This window comes from Anabas testudineus, chromosome 22 (genome assembly GCF_900324465.2).
Source record: "Anabas testudineus chromosome 22, fAnaTes1.2, whole genome shotgun sequence".
Lineage (NCBI taxonomy): Eukaryota > Metazoa > Chordata > Actinopteri > Anabantiformes > Anabantidae > Anabas > Anabas testudineus.
Window position 1 is genome coordinate 16,209,795 of NC_046630.1, and position 24,934 is coordinate 16,234,728.

The 24,934-nt window shown below is 37.4% G+C and overlaps 1 protein-coding gene across 1 annotated transcript in view; it reads left to right on the plus strand.

Annotated features, from left to right (window-relative positions):
• Positions 1-21,559, plus strand: part of si:ch211-127i16.2 (probable flavin-containing monoamine oxidase A) — a 35,733-nt gene extending 14,174 nt beyond the window's left edge. The window contains exons 8-12 of the mRNA XM_026339670.1: positions 4,698-4,798; positions 10,706-10,864; positions 12,349-12,435; positions 13,631-13,731; positions 20,247-21,559. Coding sequence (XP_026195455.1) covers positions 4,698-4,798; positions 10,706-10,864; positions 12,349-12,435; positions 13,631-13,731; positions 20,247-20,595 — 797 coding nt within the window. The 3' untranslated portion in view covers positions 20,596-21,559. The remainder of the gene's footprint in view (positions 1-4,697; positions 4,799-10,705; positions 10,865-12,348; positions 12,436-13,630; positions 13,732-20,246) is intronic.
• Positions 21,560-24,934: the final 3,375 nt, after the last annotated feature.

Here is a 24,934-nt window from a genome sequence, read left to right on the forward strand (position 1 = left end):
CATGTCTGGGCGTGCATTTGGGTTTTATCCGTTGAATGAGTAATGCTAAAATTCTAGATGTCACTTGAAAAAGTAGTTGTACCTTACTAAAAGGGTATTTCATCTGTTCATTACAACTGAATTTGACAGGCAGCCAAGCAACACCATATCTGATGTTGCATCTATCTTCTTGTGGAGGACGAGCTGTTGTGATGACAGCAGGCCTGGGTAGTGGTGAGGAAACTATTACATCTCCCACTCACAGTTTAGAACAGAGTCTTGTTTACACTAGTAGAGAACAGGTAAACAGTGCATTAGCGATGATTTGCCAACTGACACTGTGTGAGCCAGGATTCTAGGCCAGTAACTGCTGTGCTGTGAATGAAACTAATGGGGCCTAATTTAGGGATTAAACATAAAGTGGAAGCTGAAGTGATTGTGAAGATAACTAACGCAATGTGATTTTTATCTTGCTGAGTTTAAACTCGGAGGAAATGACTTTAGCTATCTCTGTGCATTTTGAGACTCTCATGATGAGCAATATAGCAAGGACTGATGAGCAGGCAAATAAAGTCAGTGTGGTTTTACAAAGCTTTGTTCACCAATGGAAAATGTTCCAATCCTAAAAGGACAGACTACAGTCAATACTGTCTTCTACCTTTTTTTTTTTTTTTTTTTTTTGGTAAAGCCTTATGTTTAATAGAAATTGGAAGCAAAAAAAAAAAAATAAATAAATAAATGAAAGTTTATTGTTTATGCTAATGCTAAATTTGGGTATCAAAGAATTGGGATAAAAAAAGGTGTACTGAGTGGTACATTTTACACTCTGTGGTAAATGGTGAACAGACTTTGCAAAGATGACACATTTTCTAAATTAGCTCATATATTTTTGGTATTACTGGTTTACAATTTCTAGCCAACATTCAGACTGCACCTGTGTCATGCTAAACCAAAGACTAAATCTCTGTGTAATAGCTCTACTTATTTAAAGTATGAAATGTAAAACTAACAATTTATGTCTGCATTTGCATCAGTCAAAATTAAAGTTTGTATTTAAATCTTGAGTTTACATTCAAAAACACAGGTAACCTGCTTCTTCAGAACTGTGTGCAGAGTGAAATATTTGACGTACAGTGCTGTCTCTCTGGTAGCATAAGTAAACAAGTCCATCCAAAATCACATCACACAACTCTTCACCAATATACCAAGCTTTATTCCCCAAGCATTTCCAGTAATATAGTTAAATGTTTTGCATGGGGAGAACATTTTCATGGACTTGGGCTGAAATTCACATTGGTCTAGCATAAGTAAACAAACCAAAACCCTCACATTATGAATCTTGAGGTTTCATGTAGAATCTCATAATTTTAAGAATGATCTAATCTTGTTTATCTTTCTTCAATTTACTCATAGGAGATTACATGTTGAATGAATTTCTAAACTAATGAGGGAAATTTTAGCCAAAAGGGTCATCAACTGCAAGTCTATTTATGTCAAGTCTAAGAGCAGAATTTATTAGGAAAATTTTACTAAACAGTGTGTGTATGGACAGATGGTGAGGGGTGCCTACTTCTACTACCGAGACTTCAATTTCAATAAGTGTCAAGGGGCTAAGACCTAATTAAATAAAAGATCTGATGTGTCACACTCAAGATTGAAGGATTTCATATTTACCATTTGCATTAAGTGGCTAGTGAACAGCACTACCTATTTCTAATGGTCTTAGTGATTTATAACAGTGAGACAGTGAGAGTTGCTATTTTTTCAAATGATATCCATCTGTCATTATTGGCTTATTCATTTGAATTGGTCCTCTGTAAAGATACCTGTCCAGGGCTTTAATATAAGGGGTTCTTATCTTTGTTTTGATCAAAACACTGCATTCATGGAAGTATGCAGGCTTTTTCTCTTTTCACATGGACATTAATTCGGCCCCACGCTCTTCTTCTACAATAGGTTGTTGCATCATACGCTGTGCACTGCCTTGTTGGCTTTTCAGGATGAAAGAGATTCAATTTCACACCATACACAGGCACAGTCCTGAGCAAAACTTTAGTCATACCTAGCTTTAGCTGTTTTCATACTTTTAAAGATTTCTTTGCGTCACTCTTCATAAATTGCCATTTGAAAGCAGCATCTCTGAATCATCATCCCTTTGATGTCATGTCTTGATTTGAGTGGCTTTTCATGTTTCACTTTCTGTATTCCTCTAACTGTCAAATACACTGAAAGTGCCTGTGTGCTATGTTAAAAGTTCAGAGTGAAAAAGAAGTGGAAGTCTCGAGGCCCCTTGCTGAGGGCTACCAGTGATGTGACTCTCGAGTCAGTGACAGAGAAAACTGAGAGGGCAAGGTCAATGTTGTCCAGTGGGGCATTCAAAAAAATGAAATAAGGATCAAATACTACAGTATTTTAAAAGGAAGAAGTAGAATTAAGACAGACAGAACAATGACAAAAAGAGACTGGAAGGAAAGCACTTTAAGAAAAGCAGAGACCTTAGAAATGTTAGGGGTCATGAGCCGGCAGTTGTACAGATCACTCTGGAGTCATGAGATGCTCTTGAACTTGCAGCTGTTTTTCACAGCAATAGAGTGATGCAAAAAGCTGTCTGATGAGCTGTCAAATGAGAGTGCTTCACAGAACGAATGAGAAGTGGATTGTGTCAGCATCCTTTAGAGAGAACTTGCAGTATTTCTCCACGTCTGGTCGAAGAATAAATAGCCTTTTTATAACCTTCCATCATCTGTGGTGAAATTCGAGCCAGGACTCTGGCTCATTTCAACAATAACGAAACAAAATAATAATGTTTTCATTGTAATAATATAGTCACAATGACACCTCTTTACATATTTAAAAGTCCAAATGGGAATGTGAAATTCTACCTGCATAAACATGACAAATTCAAGACAAAAAAAAAAAGATAATAATGTCAATAATTAATGTAAAATATGTCCCACACTACTGACACTACTGAATACTACTACATTACAACATTAAAATAGCATATGAGCAAAGAAAAACTGAAAAGGGACAAAATACCATGTAAACTGAGAAGGTTTATGGATGACAATACAACTATTAGTGTGTAAAAGCAAAACCCTTTACTATTGCACCACAAATTAAAAATGCTCTCCAAAATGTTCGCATAAGTTTTTCTGCTCGTGACAAGCCTCACAAACAGAAAGGCCAGCTTACAGTTCCTCAAAACATACAAAAATAAATTAGAATTCTGGAATAAAATTGATATGAAGTGCTATTGCTTGGACTAAAGTGGTTGTTATCATGACTAAAATATGAATAGGCCTCACTCTGCTATTTTCTAAAGTCACCAGCATCAGACAAACTCACACGTTTGCTTCTTTGTCTCTTTTTTTGCATGTTTGTGTGAGCACAAAATATGTCAGATAACCCTGAAGTGTTAAAGACTTTTGGCCATTTCTCTAGCAGCTCTTTCAGTTATTAGTTAGTATTTACCTCCTGGAGATGCCAACCTCTGTAGTGAATAAAGTCTGTAATTTAGACCACCATTTCAGAAGATGCCAAAAGCAAGGTGGCCTCCAAAGTATAAGTCTGGAAATAGCTGGATGCCAAAAACAATGTGCGACAATTCTTCTTTTGTCACCGGTGTGCATTGGCTGAAGGCCAGTTACAAGCAGAACTCTGTTCATCAGCTACTCACCTTTTGAACACACACACACACACACACACACACACCCCCAGCTTAATCCAATGTGTAGTTATATAAACTGCCATCCCATTGAACCTGTTTATTTACATCATCTTGATTCCACCGTAATGCGAAGTTGTGTTCCACGAAAATGTCACAGCAGATTTGTGCATGTTAGAGTGGATGACAGTGTTGTCACTGTGAAGCACTTCAGTGTTCAAAAGAATAAGATGCCAGAATACGTCTCATTTAGCCATCGACTATTTAACATCTGCCTGACAAATAATGAGGTAGAAGACATTTCCTGCTATCAACTTCGCTGGCTTTGGAGTCAAAACAAGTAGCATTATGGATATGACACCACTTGACAGGTCTTATGTCATGTGTACAGTGCTGTCATTTGAGCGTCTAAGTGACCATGTCAAATTACTTTTGAGCCACTTATCATGTCACTGTTTTTCAGTTTTACTGCTTCGGGCTCATCAATTTTGTTTTGCATTAAGGGCATTATTTTGAGCTTGCTGACAGGCTCTTGACAGTTTCTAAATAATGTTTCACATCTTCCACTGGTTCATTTGTTAAAAGCCTGGCTTTTGGCCAGATGTCGCTTCACTTGCCAGAGCAAGCATAGAAACAGTCTGGCTTCTCTGCATGCGTAACATACACTGCCTAACAGTACTGATGAAGTCACTTGACTGTTCTCACATGAGTGAGATGGAGCTTTTACACTTTTAAAGTAAGTGCTTCGATCAGTACTCTGGAGCGCAGGTAGAGCCAGTAATAGGTCATGGGGATTTCTCTGTGAGGCCTTTAATGCTAGTCAATGACTCAAGATAAAACCATCCTAATCAAAAAAGGGATTGGATCAAGTGTGCACTCTGTCTTCACTTATTTTTATCTCCCTCTTTTTATGGTCTCCAGTAAGAGACAAATTTCTTCCTCCATGTTATATATAAACTACAGCAGGTGAGACCTGGGAAGAGGGGATTAAATGGACTAAAAAGTGCATGCAGTTATTGGAATTCATGATGTACTGTTGTTTTCCCACCAGCAAAGATCCACTATGAGCCAGCCCTGCCCAGCCAGAGAGAATTCCTTACCCAGAACATGCCTATGGGCCACATGATAAAATTTATTATTACCTATCAGACGGTGAGTAACACTCAATTCAACACAACTCAACAGACATTTAAGTGAATGATGTTATTAAGATATAATATTCAGATGTTAATTTAACATAGTTTGTCTTTGTGTTTTTGCAGCATTTAGGTTTTTTCTAAATATGATGTAAAATTTATATGGGAAAAGAGATTTAGTATGAGACCGACATGTTCATGCACGCATTATAAGTATGCTGTTTGTTTTGATTAGTGAAATGTGCTAAAATTTGTGGAAGAGGAAATCGTCTTTACATGCAAGCTGTGATTTGCCACAGCTTTAGTGAACTAGGCCCCTGAATTCATATGAGGAAAAACTGTTTTCAAATATGTATACCCTGTGTGTTGTGCACAGTGTTGGTATATTCAGTTTTTCCACTGTGATGAACACAAAATCCTTATTGCTCGTGCAAACATTTATTAGATCTGAATAAATATGAATTTCAATTCTGAAACATTTAACTGTATTCAATGTTTTACAGTAGAGTTTATATGATACTCTCTTCTCGTTATTGGTCTGTCTATAGTTAGACAGTTTTGTGCGGACATTGATTGTAAAGCTTGCTTTTTCTAAATCCAGTTATGCAAATGACAGGTTTCTTCTTCATAGTGTACAACATGAGGGTGGGCTCACATGATTGAAACATGCGCTACTTTCACACTAAAACAAAATGGTGAAAATTGAATTTTGGGCATGTGGATATTTATATATATATATATATATATATATATTTTTTTTTTAGTAAGCTCAATATTCTCATGTTTCAATCTGGCTGGTGCTCTCCCCCTCACACAACGAACACAGGCAGTGTACCAGTTTCAGCTATACGGGGGAACAGTCAGTGACTCACCTCATTTTTACCCAAAACATTGCTAGACTTGTCGCTTGTCACTAAAGGGTCATTACATAAAAAGTCACTGAATCTAGCAATACATGAGCTAAAATGGCAAGACTGCCCACCAGAAGGTCATGTGTGCACATGACCACTTGCCCCACTGCCACACAGACTGACTGGCCATCTCTTTATTAAAGGAGTTGATAATTAACAAAGTGGACTCAGAAAATATGTTGTTTCGTTGGCGAAATATACAATATAGTTCATAACTATTGGAACAATGATGTTTTTTGGCATTTAGCTTCTGCGCAGCACGACGTTGAATTTTGCAGGAAACAGGATGAGAGTCAAAAGTCAAGACTTTTAGCTTTAATTCAAGGGGTTTGACAAAAGTGTGGCATTAACATTTAGAAATTACAGCCATTGTCATACACACACCCCAATTTTTGATAGCTCTTAAATAATAGATCAAAGTAACATTACAAACATAAGGACAGCCTTTAATATTAAAGTAGAAACCCTTTGCAATCAATCAATGCCGGAAGACTCCTTCAAGATGCTTTCCTAGTTCTTTACCACTGCTGCCTCCAGTTGCTAGTTGTTTTTTAGGGTCTTTCTGCCTTTAGTCTTGTCTTCAGTAAGTGAAAAGGATGCTGTATAAGGTTGAGATTGGGTGAGTGATTTTGACAGTGAAGAATATCCCTTGTTTTTGTCTTGGCAAACCCTTGGGTAGTTTTCACTGTATGTTTTGGGTCATTATTATAAGTTTTATATAAGTTTTGCAGCATTTAGCTGAACCTGAGCATAAACTATAGCCATATACACTTCAGAATTTATCTTGATACTTTTATCAGCAGTCATGTCATCAATAAACACCAGTGACCTGCTTCCATTGGCAGCCATATTGTACATGCCTATGCCATGAGACTACCTGAACTACTGGATAATGAGCAAGGAACAGCTCATGATCCTTTGCTGGTCAAGATCTTTATACCTTTTTTGTGGCCAAGTCAAATCTGGCCTTTTTGTTACACTGAGCACTACCAGTGTTTGCACCTTGTTATGAAACCTCTGTAATACATTCACAAAGTGTTTCTTCACAGTGCCTTGCTCCTTAAGAATGTTCTTGACTTGGCTAGATGTTGTGACAGGGAATTTTGCAGTCATCCACTTTAGTTGTAAGGTTAATTTCTTCTATTTAAGAAGAAACTGTTTTATTGGCCACTCCCTTTGTTTTTTCATATCTCTTAGGAGTTTTTGTTTTTTTTTAAACTTAGACACCTCTTTAGACTTTATGTTGACAGTTCCAGTGAGCAGCTATCAAATGCAAATGTAACACTAACAACCACCCCTAGGCCTTAAATGTGCTTGATTAGTCATGAAGTGAAAAGGAAACGGGCCACACCGGGCATGTAACTGCTCGTCAGCCATTTGTTCCATTATTTATAAGCCACCAAAAATGTGCATGTTTGGTAATGACTGTAAATCTGCAGCATTACTTGACCACAAACACAGCATCCAGTGTGGTACCTGGCTGAACTGATAAATGTTGTATGCCATACCCTCTTCCTCCACAGTTTCAGCACTGGCTGTTAAGCTAAATAACTCAAAAAAGATAGAAAATCTGGTGCACACTATTTGTATTTAGTTGTATTTATTTACAGTGATTTCAGACAAAGCATGTGTGACATTGATCTGTACTGACAAACATTTGCTTTGGAATTCATTAGATTTACGAGGATTTTTTAATATATAATACTGCTGGTCTGTGATTGGGTGAGTAAACCTACTGGTTAAAACACATTTGTACTTTACTTTAAGTTAACTATTTAATCATTCAGCAAGGTTAATTCTCAATATTTCCAATATTTAAACAATTTAATTTTGTTTAGTGCAAAATAAAGCTGTCTGTAAAGATAACCTAAAGCTGATCCTAACAATCAGTATGAGGGTTAACACAGCCATATTTTACTGTATCAGCATTGGCCTATAACCCTGAACAACATTCAGTAATTTTTTTAATGCCCTTTACTGTATTTTCCCCACCTCAGTCCGCTAGAGTAGTATTGCAGCTTCCTTAATGAACAATAAATAATTTTTTATCGTGGGTGAATGTATGAACCTTAGGAAACATCTCCTGGAAAGCAATAGCACTCAGAAGATTACCCCAGCTTCCCCTTATAATACGTTTCATTTAGACAGTCTCTCTACTGTAATGTGCAACAAAATAAAACACTTCATATAACGCATATATTTTTTTCTGGCAGAGTAATTCATTCTTCTTTGAGGGTTGTATTGTGAATATAATTCTTTGCCCTCTTCAGGAAGTAGAGTGCATTGTTCTCTGTTCACGACTTTGCAGGTGGATCCCTTGCTACTTCTGTCCATGAATAAGACACTGGGCCCAGAGGGGCTAGGCTTTGCCACCGTCAGTGTGTGAATGGTCAAATGAGAGGGCTTTGCCTGGTAAGGTAGAAAAGTGATACATAACTACAGTTAATTTAACATTTACATGCTTCTAAAAGTCAACAGAAAAATCTCTAGAATTCAACAGTATCATCTTTGACAAATGTAAGCCTATTTAAGGCAGTGCTGAACAGCATATTTGTTAAAGTATTATGGACACATAATATACATAATAAAGTTTAAGTGAAGTCTGCTTTAAAAGAGTAAACATAACCCAAATCTGAGGCTTGAAAAAGCATAAAGCTAAGGAATGGATTGTTCACATGACAAATGAAATCAGGCTGCAGATGGACGCAATTTTTATTTTATTTTTTTGGTTTAAGGTTATTTTCACAGACCTCAACATGATCTAACAATGTCACAGTTATGACAATAGAGATAAGTGAGACAGCAGAAACCTGATGATGTCTGTTTGCATAGCTTAAATCTTATCCAGCAATCTATGCATCTGTATTGCTAGGAATTGCCTATAATAGGCAGAATAGGATATAATGGGTGAAATTTTATAAAAGGTATGTCATCAACTTCACTTCTTTTCTCTCAAAAGAACCTATTTGATAGTGCTTTTGGGCTAGATAGCTGAGGGATCCAGTGCAGGAAGTGGATGAAAGAAATAAAGAGATGGTATGTCACCATATTGTAGTTACAAGTCCTAAACCATATCATTCTGAGTACAATTTGCTACTTCAAATAGTTTCTTTCCCATTGTTAAAGTTTAATAACGCACTTCTCACAATCTGAATTTATCTTAGGAATTAAATTTTCTTTTAAATTCTCTAAGCGATCAATAATGTTATTTTCTTTTATATAAACTTTGCAGAGTACAAATTATATGCTGAAATGTAAACACATTTTCTGGCTACAAAACTGTGAACCAAGGACTCACATGTGAATTCCACTACACTCAGGATATTTGTGCCGATGTTATTATGTTTTTTTTTTTTTTTTGCCCCCAAGTCAACTGCATTACTGTCATAGTGACCAAGCTAAATTGCCTGTCTGATACCCAAAACATATATCACTTATCACTGCAAAAGGACTATTGCTGCACAAACATATTTAAGATTAGTTTTCATTTTCTTTTGTCTCATTTGTTTCCCCGTTTCTCTTTAGTTTTGGGAAAATTGTATTCCATTTTAGGTAATTTATGCAGAAAGAGAGAAAGGGTTCACAAACCTTTAAGCACTACTGTATTACTTGTACATGTCTTTAGGCCTAAATGTGCAAAACACTTGTTTTACACGATAAGCATCACTTACAAGAGCATCCCAATTATGCACATTTAAAAATATTATCCCATAAAGCTACAATAGCTAGTCAGTTGCAGATGCTTTAACTACACCACAGTGGTACACCACATCCAGTTTAATGATCACTTTTAACACAAAGCAGAAACCGAAAGTCTGCTCACTAATTCATCTGCATCTCATCTGTTTGTGTTGACAAGACATCAGCTTGATATCTGTAGACAGCTGAGTAGCTAGTCTTAGCTCCTCTGTAGAGACAGTCTGAATATAGAAGAATCCACACGCTGTTCATTTGACTTCCACAGCCTCACATCTCACAGCCAAAAATAATCTCTCCAACAAAAACAAATCAAGAGCTTGGAACAGTGTTTTGAGTATGTTTTATCAGTCTCTCCCTTGTATAGATGTGATCACTAGATTCAGTATGAGAAAACTAGAGCCTAACGATTCTGAGTCATGGCAATCCCGTTATCAGCTAGTTAGATATCAAAGACCGTTAAGACTCATGGTAGCTCATATAGCGATGTGTAAATGTATAAGCAGGCACACATACTTTCAATTGCTAGATCTGTTCAAATTGTTAGCAGAAGTGAAACAAGTAATATAATTATCTCAATGTTGTAACATCTAAGTAAGTCACAAAGTGAATATATGAATAAATAAAACATGTTAAAGTGTTATTTGATGCAAACACTATGCACTGGCCAAAAGCCCTGGTTGTAGGTACATTAGAGTCACTTATTATTACATGAGGCTGCAAGATTGCTGGCTAGCATGATGTCGGGCAAGAGAACCAAATGCTTATTATTTTATGAGACATTTGTATTACATTTGCAGGTCTATCTTAGGAAGTACCATAGAATGGTTTTAGATTTTTTAAATAAATTCTGCCCAAAATGAATGTATTTAAAACAGCCATGTTATAACCTTTACTATATATACCATTGTTTATATGAATGGACAATGTCCTTCATAAACCTGTTGCTGTTGTAAATTACAACATGGAACCTGACAGGCACAATAGGCTGCATATTAAGATTGCGAGTTTCTGCAAAATGATACATTTAAAAAAAATTTTCATCTGATGTTTTCATCATCATGTTCTCCCTTTGTCATTATAGGTTATTGGGTGCAGACTGATTGGCAAAATGGCAGTGTTATACATTTAAAATTGCATCTGCAGTACAATACAAAAAATATGACAAGGTGAAAGGACTCCTTTTGAAGCCACTGTACCTTTTTGGTTGACATTTTGATGCCATCTTATTTACACAATTAGTTACATATGTTTGTCCACTATTACTGTTTTGATTTTGTGTTACGAAGCTGTGAACCATTTCTGTTTTGCCCCAGGCTTTCTGGAAGGAGAAGGACTTCTCTGGAGAAATTGTAGCAGGATCGTCCACTAATTGCCCATTCTCTGCTACCTTTGATGCCACCAGCCCAAGCGGTAATGCTGCTTTGGTAGGCTTCATTGCTGGCAAGCAGGCTTCTCAATGGAGCTCCAAGGAGGTAATTAGTTATCAATGCATAGACAGATTCAGTGATATAGTTTTTATATTTAAACTTGTCAATGTTCTTAAATCGCAGCATAGTTTTTGTCAATAGTGTAACTTTTCACTGTGGTTTATTCTTATTATGTTTTGTTTGATCTCATGGAAAATTCAATTTCACATAAATAGAAAAAAAAAGCAATAAAATTAGCATTTATTTAAATGTAATTTGTTTATATTTATCTACTTAGTAAACAAGCACAGTGCTTTTTTTATCAACAAATAATAAACAATAATGTGAAACATGGACAAGTTAACATTTAAAAAAAATCTGCAGCATCAATGCATTAATATTCCATAAAAAACATAATTACGTTTGCAGTTTAGTTGCATAAGAATACAATTATTAAGAGACAGGATTGCCTAAAAAGTGTGATTTTCATTTACACTTCATTAAAAATTGACACCACTGCCTCAGCCTCCCCTTGTGCCCTTTATCAGTGTTGCACATTCATTTGACATATTCTGCTATCGCAAAATAGTTATTCTTAGTTATTGACCTACCACACTCACTTCATACACAGCCTACATCCTCTCCTTTTATGTGCTTTGCTTGCTTGCTTCTTTTCCTTGTATACATTTCCATTTAGTTGATAGCTTTTTACCTAAAAAACTAAATAAATAAATTCACTCTTGTCGCTAGTGTTTTGGTTTTTCAGTCATTAACGTGATGTGAAACAAAACTCAAGAGCAGCTGTCTCCCTGCTACGCCATGGTGTACAAGGTGCTAAATAATTAACTTCAACTTGCTCCTACTCTGTTAAACAGAAGAAATACATTGGTGCATTTGAGGAAAATAGACACCAAGGATAAAATTACATACTTTACTCTTTGTGGTGTTAATTTAGTTAGGCCATTAATTCTATAATGATGTTTTTGTTTTCATTTTGGCACACATTTAGTGTAAAATGGTTGGACTGCAGTTTTGGACTGCATTTTCTTACCCAATTAACTCTGAAGGGAATTTGTTTTAATTAATAATTTCATAGACCTTTTTAAAATAACAAATTCTTATTTGACAGCAATTTGAACCCATGCTTCCATTCCCTGTATGCTCTTCTGGAAAAAGAGCATAGAGGGAATGAGTTTCACTTTCAAATTATTGCAGTGCTAGTGTATGCTGTGAGCAAAAGTAAAGTGACATGCAGACAAGGAATCTTAGACAATTTTACACCATCTCTTAGCATGTTTTATGGTGATCTGTCCTTTTGGTCCTCAGGCTTTAGCTACTCTGTACATAATTCACCATGTGTATTAATCCGACCAAGAGCATGTGCTGACCGTGCTTGACTTATTCAAATTGACTGCTTCCTGTTTCCAGCCTGGATTGCTTTCTAGAATGTGCATTCATATTTTAGCAGCTGTTATTACAGTTATGACGAGCACGTGTATGTAGGTATACAGTTAGTATTGTATAATATGACATTTTCTTCTCTCCTCTAGGCTGGAGAGAGGAGAGAAGCTGTGCTTTCCAGTCTGGTCAAATACTTGGGTCCTGAGGCCGCATCTTTCATCCATTATGAGGAAAAAGTAAGCACTTCTGGAGCAGATGTCCAATGTAATAAAACAATAGCATTATGGTTTAAGGCAGAATTTTGTAGTATCACAATTTATGGTCTTATTTTTTATCTTAGATTCCACTAAAGTAAGCCGTTTGTGTGGCAAAATACGGTATCTCTGTCAACAAAACTAAACCAAATAGATTTATTTAAATAATTAGAACTGCACCACATGGTGCTATGCAATTTTTTAAAACTGTTTACAAAGTGATATAATTGGCATATCATTGTTTCTTGATGTTTTTACTAATTATTTATGTACTTTTTTTTTTAAATTGCAGTTTACCAGATTATTATTACCAGACATAATTTTCATATCTACTGTGTAGCCTACTGTACTTCCTTCCACATGACAAGCTGAAGGGTTTCATTCCACTAATTTGCATCAACATTGTAGAAGAAAACTAATGAGGTTGAGATGGTTCATGCAGGGGAGTAGCATTTACCTATTTAATATTTAGTTGCTATGTTTTTAGAAATAAAAATGCAATAATGACTTTTCTATGTAACAATATTATATTTTATTCACTTTGGTTACTATATAACTTCACAAACAGGATCATATTCATTGATATCTCGTGTTTACAAATGTCTAAGCCAACTTGTGCAGCTGCAGCTGTGACACAGTTTGTGGAGCCAATTAAGGTACTTTAAAACTCTTACTGCTCGATTGCAGCAATTTGATTCGAAATTCAACTCCTTCTGAGTCATACGCATATTTTTAGATTCTGTGTGAGTTATGCTTCTGGAGGATATCATTATCTCCAATGTCCATCAGGAATGAACGTCCATAAATCTGTTTAAAATCATAGAAAAACACCACTTCTATGACTCCAGTAATTGGTCAAGAATAATTTGATACTAAACTTTCTTCAGTATCAAAGTTATGCATTCATAGTTATGTGTACATCCAGAGTAATATTACAAACAGAAATGGCAATAGCTCCTTCTACATACTAAAAAGAGGTTGAGATGTGGGGCGCTGCATTTGTGTCATTGGTCCATGGTAGATATTGTGTTTGCATGAGTTATGGTATTAAGTACAATTATACAAGATTAGAGTAGGGAATGCCATCAGATGTCATTTTGCTGGAAAGAACTGTTCCTTTGTACTGTGCCATAAAATCCTACTACTGTATATTAATGTGAATATTTCTGCTATATAGGACTGGGCTAAGGAGGACTACAGTGGGGGCTGCCCTGTTAATGTCATGGCACCAGGTCTGCTTACATATTACCACCCCAGCTTGACGAAGCCCTGTGGCAGGTAATCACACCACTGATAACAAATCCACCACAGAATAACACCCCTCCTACTTAGAAGTCACCTTTCCTCTGTGTTCTCACCAAAACAAATGGTTATGTAGAAGAATGTAGTGGAATAAACCACACTGACAGTTTCTAAATCTTTGATATAAATCTTTTCAGGAGCTAAATATAGTGTTCCTAGTTTAGTAAATTGTATCATTGTACACTATGTGACAGTATGAGCAATACCGACTGTGGATGTGCATTCTTTTGCTATTTTTAAACCGCAAAAACAATGTCTGCACGGCACCCTGTCAACCACGTATTATTCACTAGCACCCAGTGCCTACAGATCATTGACATGAGTTGTGGAAATCACTATGTCTCACTGATACATATTAATCCAGCTCTAACGAAATGGCAGTGGGTCGTCAGAAGTGGTGTTCTCATAGGAAAACGTCCTATAATCCATTTCTAATGACCTGTTCAGAAATGCACAAAGCCGAACGAGTAAAGTGGGGAGGGGGAGGCAATGCATTTCCATAATGACATTAAGTCCATGGAGAGCAGAGAAAGCTCATTACATAACGTGATTCAAAGAGGAGCATGGGGCAGTAGCCCTTATACACATCCGTACCCCATATATGAAATGGATCCTCAAGGACATGGTGTGACCTTGACAATGGTCCAGCACATGTAATGAAGACACGCACGTGTCGGGTTAACAAAAAATGCTTTGCAAAAATGTTTGGTGCTTCAAACATACAGTATTTAAGAGCAAAAAAGATGCTGGTAGTGTCAGGCGGATTACAAGATTTTAATTTAGAACAGTATGAATCTCAATACTGACCACAGTGTTGTTTTTATAATTAGAGTAATTATCCTGGGTAGATCCTATGCATGAATGCTCTGTGTATGTGAGATTTTTACAGAGAGGCCTGCCTACTCGATTTGAGGTGTGTGCTGAAAGAGAGTAGAGAAGAAAATGAGTAAGAAGAGGGAAAAAAAAAAAAAGCTGCCAAGAACTATGAATAAATTAACCCCAGTGGGTTCATGCTTTACTAAGTTAACTGCTCCAATATTCACACAGAATGAAAACTGCAGTGACAAGAATTGCTTAGCAGGATGGTGATTTTTTTCAAAACAAAACAAAATGGTTGTCTTACTCCATACAACGTCTGTTTTATTACTGCCAACAGAGAAGGATTAGTTCAGTCATCCTGTGACAGACTGGAACCATATATATATATATATATTTTTTAATATAATTATTATTTTATTTTTATTTTATTTAAATTTAAAAAATGTCTTTATTCAGATTTAATTATTATTATTATTATTATTATTTTTTGCATTCAATTTTTTTAATTTTAAATTTGGTGCTGGGCATAATAATTATGTGACTCAACTTACGGCAGCTGACTAATTCCAAATGGACTTCACAATCAAGAGCTCTATAGGCTTAGCCGTTCATTTGTGTGTCCATACAACAAAGTTTGCATCCATTCAGCCATTTCAGGATTAGTCTCTTCTGTTCTCCGTTTTTAAGGGCAGCAGCAACACTGCTCTTCATTTTGAACACCAGAATGACTCCCCAGGGAGGCCAAGTCCTAATCACAGAAGTACAGTTGGAATATGTTTTTCAGATCTCTTTTTAAGAAAGGTTTCCGCTCCTCACATGGCAACACCTGATTAACACCACTTTCTTGGAACGTCAAACATGACTGTGGTTATAAAACAGCTCAGCAAGAAATAGTTATCACAAACGCCTGCCTGCTAAGCATAACGTTACAGCACAATGCTTCTTGTACAACACCCATAAGTACAACTGTGGTACAAGCAGCATGCGGGTTACCAGCAAAACAAGAGTCCCATGAATTCACCTAAGCTCAATAGTGATGTGCGTTCAAATTAGTTATGATTCACTAAAATACTTCTAAAATTATTCTTAAAAAGTCAATAAAAAACACTTTCTTGGATTAGATTAGTAGTTTTTAGCCTTCTTGTTCAGCTTAGTCAGGTTACTTTGACCACAGCACTGACCAACTATCATGCCAACTACACTAGATAAACATGTGAGTAGGCAGTTAGGCTACTAGAGTGTATCTAGTACGCCGTCTTTGCCTCAAGTGCCTTGAAGTGCACCTAAATACAACTAAATACTGTTTAATTCTGATGAGCAGGCAGTGGCAGGCTATAGAACTGTTGCACAAATCTCCACTAAAGAAAAGATTCTGGTGCCGCATTGCTTGTTGAATTTGTATGAACAGCTTTGAGAGGATCCCTTCCTGCCAACATGTATGCTATGATTGTGTTATGCCAACAGAAAGCCAAAAGCAAAGCATCAGTTTATACAAGGCAAATCCAATAAAACAAATTTGCCTGCTTGCTTTCCTCAACCAACAGCATCCTGGAAATAAAGTTATGAATATGTAAGCAAAAATGAAGATGTTTTCTGGTGCAGAAGAAAGTAAAGTAAAAGTAAAAAAAAAATCTATATATTCTTCCTTTTTTTAGTTTTTAACAAAATTATGCTAAATATGAGCATCATGATCATCATCATTTGTAAAGTTCCTGGCATTTTTAAGTTTAACTATTACTTACTATGTAACTTCATTTACGAGCGTAAGGTTTTTCACCATGTGGTCTTGGTGTGTGTGTGTTGACCACATGTTAAAGATGTTCTGGTCTGTGTCAATGGGACACAGCATGTGCAGCAAGTCTCCTGTGCAATTTGGTAATACCTTTCAAGCTGTCTGCTTCTTTAAAGCTGGTTTCCCTGGTGATCTATTTCTATTGTTTCGTCTGTTATTAAAGTCCCAAAGCTCACAGTAAGATTAAAATTGGTGCAAGCTGCAGGGGAGGTGACGGGTTCCTCCAAGTGAGTTATGACAGTGAGCCAATGTTTATCCCAGGGGAGCTTGCAGCCCACACTGGGATGCAGCATTGACATTCCAGGCTGATCCTTGATTGCAAAGGGGCTTCAAAGGTCAGAGGTGACAGGATGAGTGTCCTGGTTAAGTGGCCACACAGAAGGTGAGGCTTCACTTATCCTAAGCCTTGGTGCTTGCAGGTCATTCTAACTCAGATGTTGTTGTGTGGTTTCAGAGGTGGTGTGTGGGAGTTGGGCTCGATTGTCTGTTTTGAAACCTGAAGGGACCCTATCTTACTTGCATAATTACCAACATAAAATAGAGACTCAAATGTGAAATGCAACATAAATTGCCTGAACGAGTAAAAGAAAAAGAAAGAAAAATAAAAAATAAATATCACACGAGCTTTCAAAAGCAGTAAAAAGCAAAAACTATGACCTGTCAAAGTATTCTTTGACTTGATATCAAGAAAACAGCTTTGGAGTATTTAAAATATTTTAAGTGACAGGGCAACAAAAGCCCTCTAGAAAAAAACTGTACATGAAAAGAATCAGTAAAGCACAGCATTATTTGCTCAAGACTGTGTTTGTTAAATGTTTGTTCTATACTGTAGACACATTTGATTACATTTTTTTTAATTACCTTATAATGACATTATCACATGACTTAAGAGATCCAAGGCAGATTAGAAAAAAAAACACTTTATTCTTCCTAGATACTGCCATGCTAAATGTGACAGTGTAGACCAGCTTTCTTTCTGAACCCATCTTGTTCATCTGCTATTATATTATTTGACTCAGCCCACTGGGAAATGTGATTAAATTGATCACTGTGGAGGTCAAAATGATGCCCCAGTAGGGAAACTGGATTCTTTTATCTTTATTCACAGTTTAAGGGATTGGATTAGTTCCATAATTGTGCATTTCTGGAATCATCCGTGTTGCAGTTTTAAAGGGTAAAACACAATTCTCAAAGGCCTTACATGTGTACAGAGAAATGCATTCATTTTGACAGAGCACCAAAGCTGTGGGTGCTGTCAGCTGATCACTTTCAGTTAGCTCTGATCATATAATCACCTATTTAAACAAGACACCGATCAGGTTCAATCAAGGCCACAAGGCGGTCTTTTCTAATCTGACAAGCTCTCTTTCTTCTCATCATAACACTGCTGCTCATTATTCTGTTTACTGCCACCTGCTATGCATGCCATTGTAATGGTTGTGTTGATTGATTTCTCCCTCCACCACCCCTGCCTGCCTGTTTTATTTCTTATTACCATACTCAGTGAATGCATTGCTTTCCTTTTAGTTATGATTTGTATATCATATATCTGAGTGATCTTTGGGTTTATCACACTCCTAGCTGAGGCACTGCTATGTTCCATTTCCATTTCCATTTAGTCATTTAGCAGATGCTATTATCCAAAGCGACTTACAAGTGAGGTACAAGGCAAGGCAAAATATCCAAGTCAAGGAGAAAAACTTAAAGTGCTATAGAAAGAATTGTCTCTGTTTTATGAAGTGCAATATATATATTTTTTATTATTATTTAGATTGAAGGTAAGGGTCAGAACCTGATGCAGGCAGCTACAGGAAGCCAGTGCATAGATCTGAAGAGTGGCGTAGCGCTTGTCCTTTTCGTCTGATCAAAAATGAGATGTGCTGCTGCATTATGGATCATCTGGAGGGGGTTGATGGTCCACACAGGTAAAGCTGGCAGTTAGACATTGCAGTAGTTGAGACGATATATGACCAGAGCCTCCACAATGAGTTCGATTGCACAGTCTGAAAGGTAGGGTGTAATGTCAAAAAGTGCAAATCTGCATGCCTTTGAGACAGAGGAGATGTGATCAGTAAAGCTTAGTTGATCATCAATGATCACCCCCAAGTTTCTGGCAGACTAAGTGGGAACATTCACTGTAGACCCTATGTTAACACTGATGTTGTGTTTTATTGAAGGTCTGGCTAGGATGGCAAGAACTGTTTTAAAGAGGTTGAGTTGAAGATGAAAATGATGCCAGCTCAATGAACACACTGTATTTCACAGGACTTAAAATACAGTTAAGAAACCAGTCATGCCCCCAGATTTATCAGTAGATAGGCAGGTAGTGTGCATTACCAATACCAAGTCTGTTGACATGTTGCCAAACGCCTCTAAGTCTGAGTTCTCAGGATCTTGGATATGCTGCTGATGTGAGTATCATCATGTCGTAGGTTAGACTGAGCAGTCAAAGGCTTCTGAACTTTGCTCACTGTAGCTTTGGCAACACTGATTTTTATTCCTTAATGCTAGAAAAAAAACAACAAATTATGTAACTAGTGGCTTCTTTTTCCTGACAAAAACAATACTAAAACTAAATAACAGGTAATCTTTAAAAGCAAGATTGACTAACATGCAATGCATTACATTTTACAGTAGGTAAAGAAAATTGAAAATTGGCCTGCATGTATCTGTGGAAACACTGTAGACTGTGACTCAAGAAGGGCACACAACAGGTGTGAACTTTACCAATAGATCCTGATTAGTCAAACAGTATTATCTGCTGCCCAAAATATCTCTTATTCATACTGAGTCACTTGACCTTTTGCACTACTGTTAATTAGCAGCATCTTACATTCAGTAACATCCTGTACCTGTGTCAAAGTCTATTCTACACTCATTTCTGTCTCATTTCAATGGTGTGTCCCATAGCAACCCCATCATTCATTAACAGTGTTGGGCAAGTTACCTTAAAACCATTAGAAATTACTCATAATATTACTAATTAAAGTTGTAATTACAGTTTATTATTTCTCATTAATAAGTACACATCAAAGTTAATTTGTTATATTACTTGTGATCTGGCTTTTGTTGCTCTGCCAGGTACATAACATAAACAACTGCAAACTCTCCACACTTTCCCTGCATTTAATTTAAAAATACGAAACCAGACATTGTCTTTTAAAGCAGACGGAGTTAGTGGACATCCAGCTGCTAACTTAATCTTAATAGCTCCACCCGGCTCTTCAGAGGTTGTGCTTGTGCCAAATAAAACCTGAATGTAACAAAAAATGTTACAGGATTCCTCCTGCCAACAGAAAGATGTAGTTCCCTCTTTTCATATTCAAATATAGATAACTTACAAGAGGAAATGACCATGTTCACACCTTCCAGCTGAATGTAGACATGTCTCTGGCTACATAAGCCAGATATAAATGCACAACATTTGCAAAAGACCATTTGGAATTACTGGGAGTCCCATTTTGTAACGCATTACAAAATGCATTACTGCCTAGCAATGTTCGTTAGGGTTAAAGGTCATATTTCACTCAGAAAGTGGATAGGTAGATCGTTACTGTGATTTGCTACTGAGCAACTCCTACAGGGCTGTGCAGACTGATCTAATTTGCAGGTCATGTATCTGCAAATTAAATTGCTCAGAGACATGCAGCATCTAAGCCAACAAACTTGTTAAAGGGCAAAACTTAAATTGTATAAGTTCATCAGAGAGGAAATCAGCAGCACCGCATGTACTCTGTAAATCCAAGTGTTAATGGCTTAAGACATTTTTTAAAAAGTAGTAAAAAGGACATCATTAGGCCACTTGAGAATAAAATAAATACATTTTCAAACATAAAGATGAGTCTTTGGTGCATGTCTCACAGATTGTTTTGATTTACAGGATCCATTGGGCAGGCACAGAGACAGCCACTGAATGGTGTGGGTACATGAGTGGTGCGATACAAGCTGGGCAGCGAGCAGCTCTGGAAGTACTGGCTGAACTCTGTCCCACGACCCTCACCCAGGACGAGCAGGAAGCATTGTGGCACAATGAAGCTGTCAACAGTCATGCCCAGCAAACACCATCGACAAACCTCATGTACCTGTCTACCAGCAAGGCTGTGGTCATTACAGCACTGACAATAGGTGCTGCTCTCTTACTGGCTCGCCGTCCAAATGTTTTGCAAAATTTGAAAATTTACTTCACAAATGTATTTTCAAAAACCAAGAGTTATACATTCCTGTTTTAACAGAAACTTGTAAAACAGGTGCATTTCACCCATAGATCGAATGAACACGTACATTTTTTTTCCTGGGGCTCTTGAGGAAAGTGGTTTTATTAATCATAACTAGAAATTGCTTTAAAATGAATGAATACCAGAATGATCATGTTTAAACCAGCTTGCATTGAGAGAATGGAGATTTCATACTGAATGCCTGGCATTGCTTCCCAAAGAGCCATAAAACCTGCTTGAGAGGCTTGGATCAGAGCCACACGTGCATTTGTGCACCCACAAAACCACCAATGGACATTCGAATTAGCGTAAGATGGATGAAGCAGTCGCACAAAGATAGCGTCCCGGAGAAAGTGATTAAATCGCAACCACTTGATTGCACAGTTGATTGAAAGGATTTTTGTCAGTTTCTATGTCTCCATGAGGGTATCTCCACTGCCCACTGATCACCGGACAGTAGTCTGTAACTCCACTGGCATAGTGGCTTGCTATTTGTCTTTGTTATCACTAGCTTGCACTGAATCAAACGGATGTTCTCCCTGGTTTCATTTAAGCCGGTCTATGCTGAAACTAGGCCAAATCTAGACATGTGAGTTTTTTTGCACTATTTAGTCACTGACATTGACTTTTTTTTTTTTTTTTTTTTTTACAAATTTCATGTAATATTCCAGCCATTTACTGTCTACTCTACTGGCCCTATTTTCATTAAGTATTTCAATGATTCTGACTGTACTGACAGCAGGACAGGACATCAACAGCTTAACTATATCCTCACAAATAAAAGCATGTAATAAAATAAAACAATAAAACAACCGAAGAAAAAAAAAACTGCTGAGAAATGTGTAAAACTTAAAGTATTGATCAACTTTGTTAAACAGCCCAATGTCAGATGTCACAAGCCTCACATTATGATGAAGGCTTATAATCACAAATTATTTTTCAGCTCCATAACTTCTGTGATTTCACTGTAAAAGGAACAAACGTATGTAGTCTTTAATAAACTGTATTACAAATATATTAAAATTATATATATATTACAAATATTGTGTTTCTCTGTATTTCCATAATCCCAAGACAAGGATGGAATGCAATAATGTATGTATTTTACAACCTTTAAAACCTTAAGAAACCCAAAATACTGCAGAGGAATTAAAAACTGAAAAGACACCTCAACATCTACCAACTTACTCTACATAGTGGATTGTTTCTTTAAGCAGATATACTTGCTATCATACTGTAAGTTATGTTGATATATAGATACTTGTTCTAACAAGAATACCATTATAATTCAGCCACCTTGGAAGAAATACTGCCTCTGCAAAGCTCATGTTCATTTATTTTAAATTATGTCACCAAGGGGTTGATTTTGGACTGTTATGATTCATATATGCCATCAAGTGCCTTTCAGTTAATGCTAGCAAGGCTTTACTTATGGTCTCTTCTTCTTTTTGCCGAAGCAGCTTTCCTGTGTTTAATATACAGCACAATTTTTGAGACTGTTTTGAGAACCTAATGACTCATTTGTGCAGCTGCCTATGCAGCTGCGATTTTGTTACTTCAAAGCTTCCTTTGGAATTATGTCTATAGTGCTTTTCTTGACAGTGCTAGTTGTCATTTAGTACAAATATGCAACAACTTTCTTTACTCACAGATGCAGCAGAGCAGTTAATGCAGGCTATTTTTAAATCACTAATCACAGCCTTAATCTTAACAAGGCATTTTAGGCATTTCTACCCATTACCCGTTGTCAAAACATTGTTTGGGATTTATTTTTTTAAAAAGTGGTGGTTTTATGTGTTTTGAGCATTAGCAAAATGGTCTAATATCAACATTTGCTTTCGAAACGTTGCTTTGGAAATTCTCACATGAATAAAATTGTAACATAGGCAGGCTTGTAGATTGTGCTCACCACAATCATACAATAAAATGGTCCCATAGAAACCGATTTACTGTAATCTTTATCAGTTGATTGCATAGTTGTTTAAAAGGATTTTTGTTGATCTCTATTTGTCTCTTGGAGAGTAACTCCAACAGCCACTGATCACTGAAGAGCAGTCTGGTGCCATGGCTTACCATTTGTCTTTGTTATCGCTAGATTGCACTGGAGCAGCTGCCTGTTCTCCCTGGTTTCATTTAAGCCAATCCAGGCTGAATCAAGGCCAACGACCCAACATCTCTATATACAGTGCCAGAACAAATCTGACAGGCAGATTTCCACTCAGGTTTCCACGTGGGGACATGCATAAAACAACTGCATGAGCAACAAGCTGTATAGATAGCCTCAAAGGCTGCTGAACAAGAAGAAATGGCCGAGCTGCCAGGCGTTCAAAGGCATCCAGACCAAACCACAGCTAACATTCATGAATACACAATGAAACCGAGCAGCAACGCAGCAGAGTGACGAATACACATTGCCTATACATTCACAAAGCACCACTACCTTATGACAGCAACCATTCAGCACCAAGGACAGAGACAATGTTGACCAAACACAGGGAAGCTTAGGTGGATCTCAGCAATGTACAAATGAACCTACAGTACAACATAAGCATAGTAAGGAGTAAATAAAACTAAAAGAATTTACTCACTGGAGTACTGGAATAGCCCAGGGCGATGAGTGTATGTGCTGGGCTGTGTGAAGATAATATATTTCCAGTCATTAGTGAACTTGCGGTAAGTTCTCTCTCTAAAGACCAGTTGCACTTGCAGGGCCTTTCGGTGAATGAGAAATGGCTTCGTTATGTGAGAACTTAACTTTTTCCACATGCGGTAGTCGAGGAAAGCAGATCGTTTGAATGCAGGGAAGAAATCACCTAAGGCTCTACTGAACAGCATCTGCTGGGAGAATGTGTGTTAGCATCTGTCTTCTTACTGTACTACACCCCCATCCACGCTTCACAAAATAATGTTACAAATTAATGTTTGGAGTCCAAGTTTGTATTAACGGAGTAGACTCCCAGTTTACTAATCCCAGTGGTGACAGCGGTTCAAGCATCTAGTGGGAGTACAGCAGGAGAGTTAACTAGCTACACCTGTCCTCAGCTAGCCACTCGACTGTTTGCTAGCATCGCAGCACCACCGGACATCATGTGTAGGCGCTGTTATCGCTAAAACAGCCTGTTTTAGCTAGAACTGGCAGGTCCACCACTGGACCCCTGTGCTTTTCTCAGATGAGAGCAGGTTCACCCTGTACACGAGACACATGTGAACGGGTCTGGAGAAGCTGTTCGTTATGAACGTTATGCGGCCTGTAACACTGTTTAGCACAACCACTTTGGTGGTGGGTCAGTGATGGTCTGGGGAGGCATATCAATGGAGGGACGCACAGACTTCTACAGGTTAGACAACTGCACTCAGAGTGCCATTAGCTATCAGGATGAAGACCTTGACCCACTGTCAGACCCTATACTGGTGCAGTGAGTCCTGGGTTGCTCCTGGTTCACAACAATGCCTGACCCATAGGCATCATCTGTTGTCTCATTAGGAGCACATGGGGGCCAAAAAAATACAATTTATTAATTTTAATTTCCATGAAACAATGTGGCATCCTTTCGTTCCTAACACACCACCCAGTCCATATCAGTATAGATATCTAGCATGATTTTTTCCCCATTGAAATCTGATACGTTTTCAAAGTGTACCTTCAATTTTCTTCAAGCAATGTATATATACAGTATAAAGAAAAAAAAACACAGTCATTGCTTTGCTTTGCACCAGATGATAAAACTGCTACCAGCACAGCACACCAGACAGAGCAGTCTCAGCTCAATAAGCAGCCCACAGTACTGGGGCAGCTTGACACATCTGCTTTCCATTCACCTACAATCACTTTGGTGCCTCTGTTATTAGCTGCTGCTCCTCTGGTGCTGCCACCCCTACATGGGTCCAACGGCACTAGGCCCACAGGGAGATTACTGTTGCTGTGTCCATTAGCTAAGTTAGTTAACATGCCTGTTGGCCTACTAACAAGCTAAGCATCATAATCAAGTAATATTTAATTAGGTCACTAAAAGCACTTCTGGAAGACCTAAATGAAACCAAAATATCTCCTTATAAAAACTTAGATCTGCAAGCTACCTACACTACGATTTAGATTGGAGAAAAATAAGAAATACAGACGGTTTCATATATGTGCAACATAAAGTATAAGCAATTAAAACCCTAACACGCCCAATAGCCACGAGTCACTGAATGGTCTCATAGGTATGAAAATGAAATGAACTGTCACCTATCTTTATACATACAAATGGCCTAATGTCCTGTGCTGTGTAGGAGGTTCTGAAAGCTCAGTGGGGAGATGATATGTTTCGTGAATGTGTGTATGTGAGACAAACACACTCATTACGCACATGCA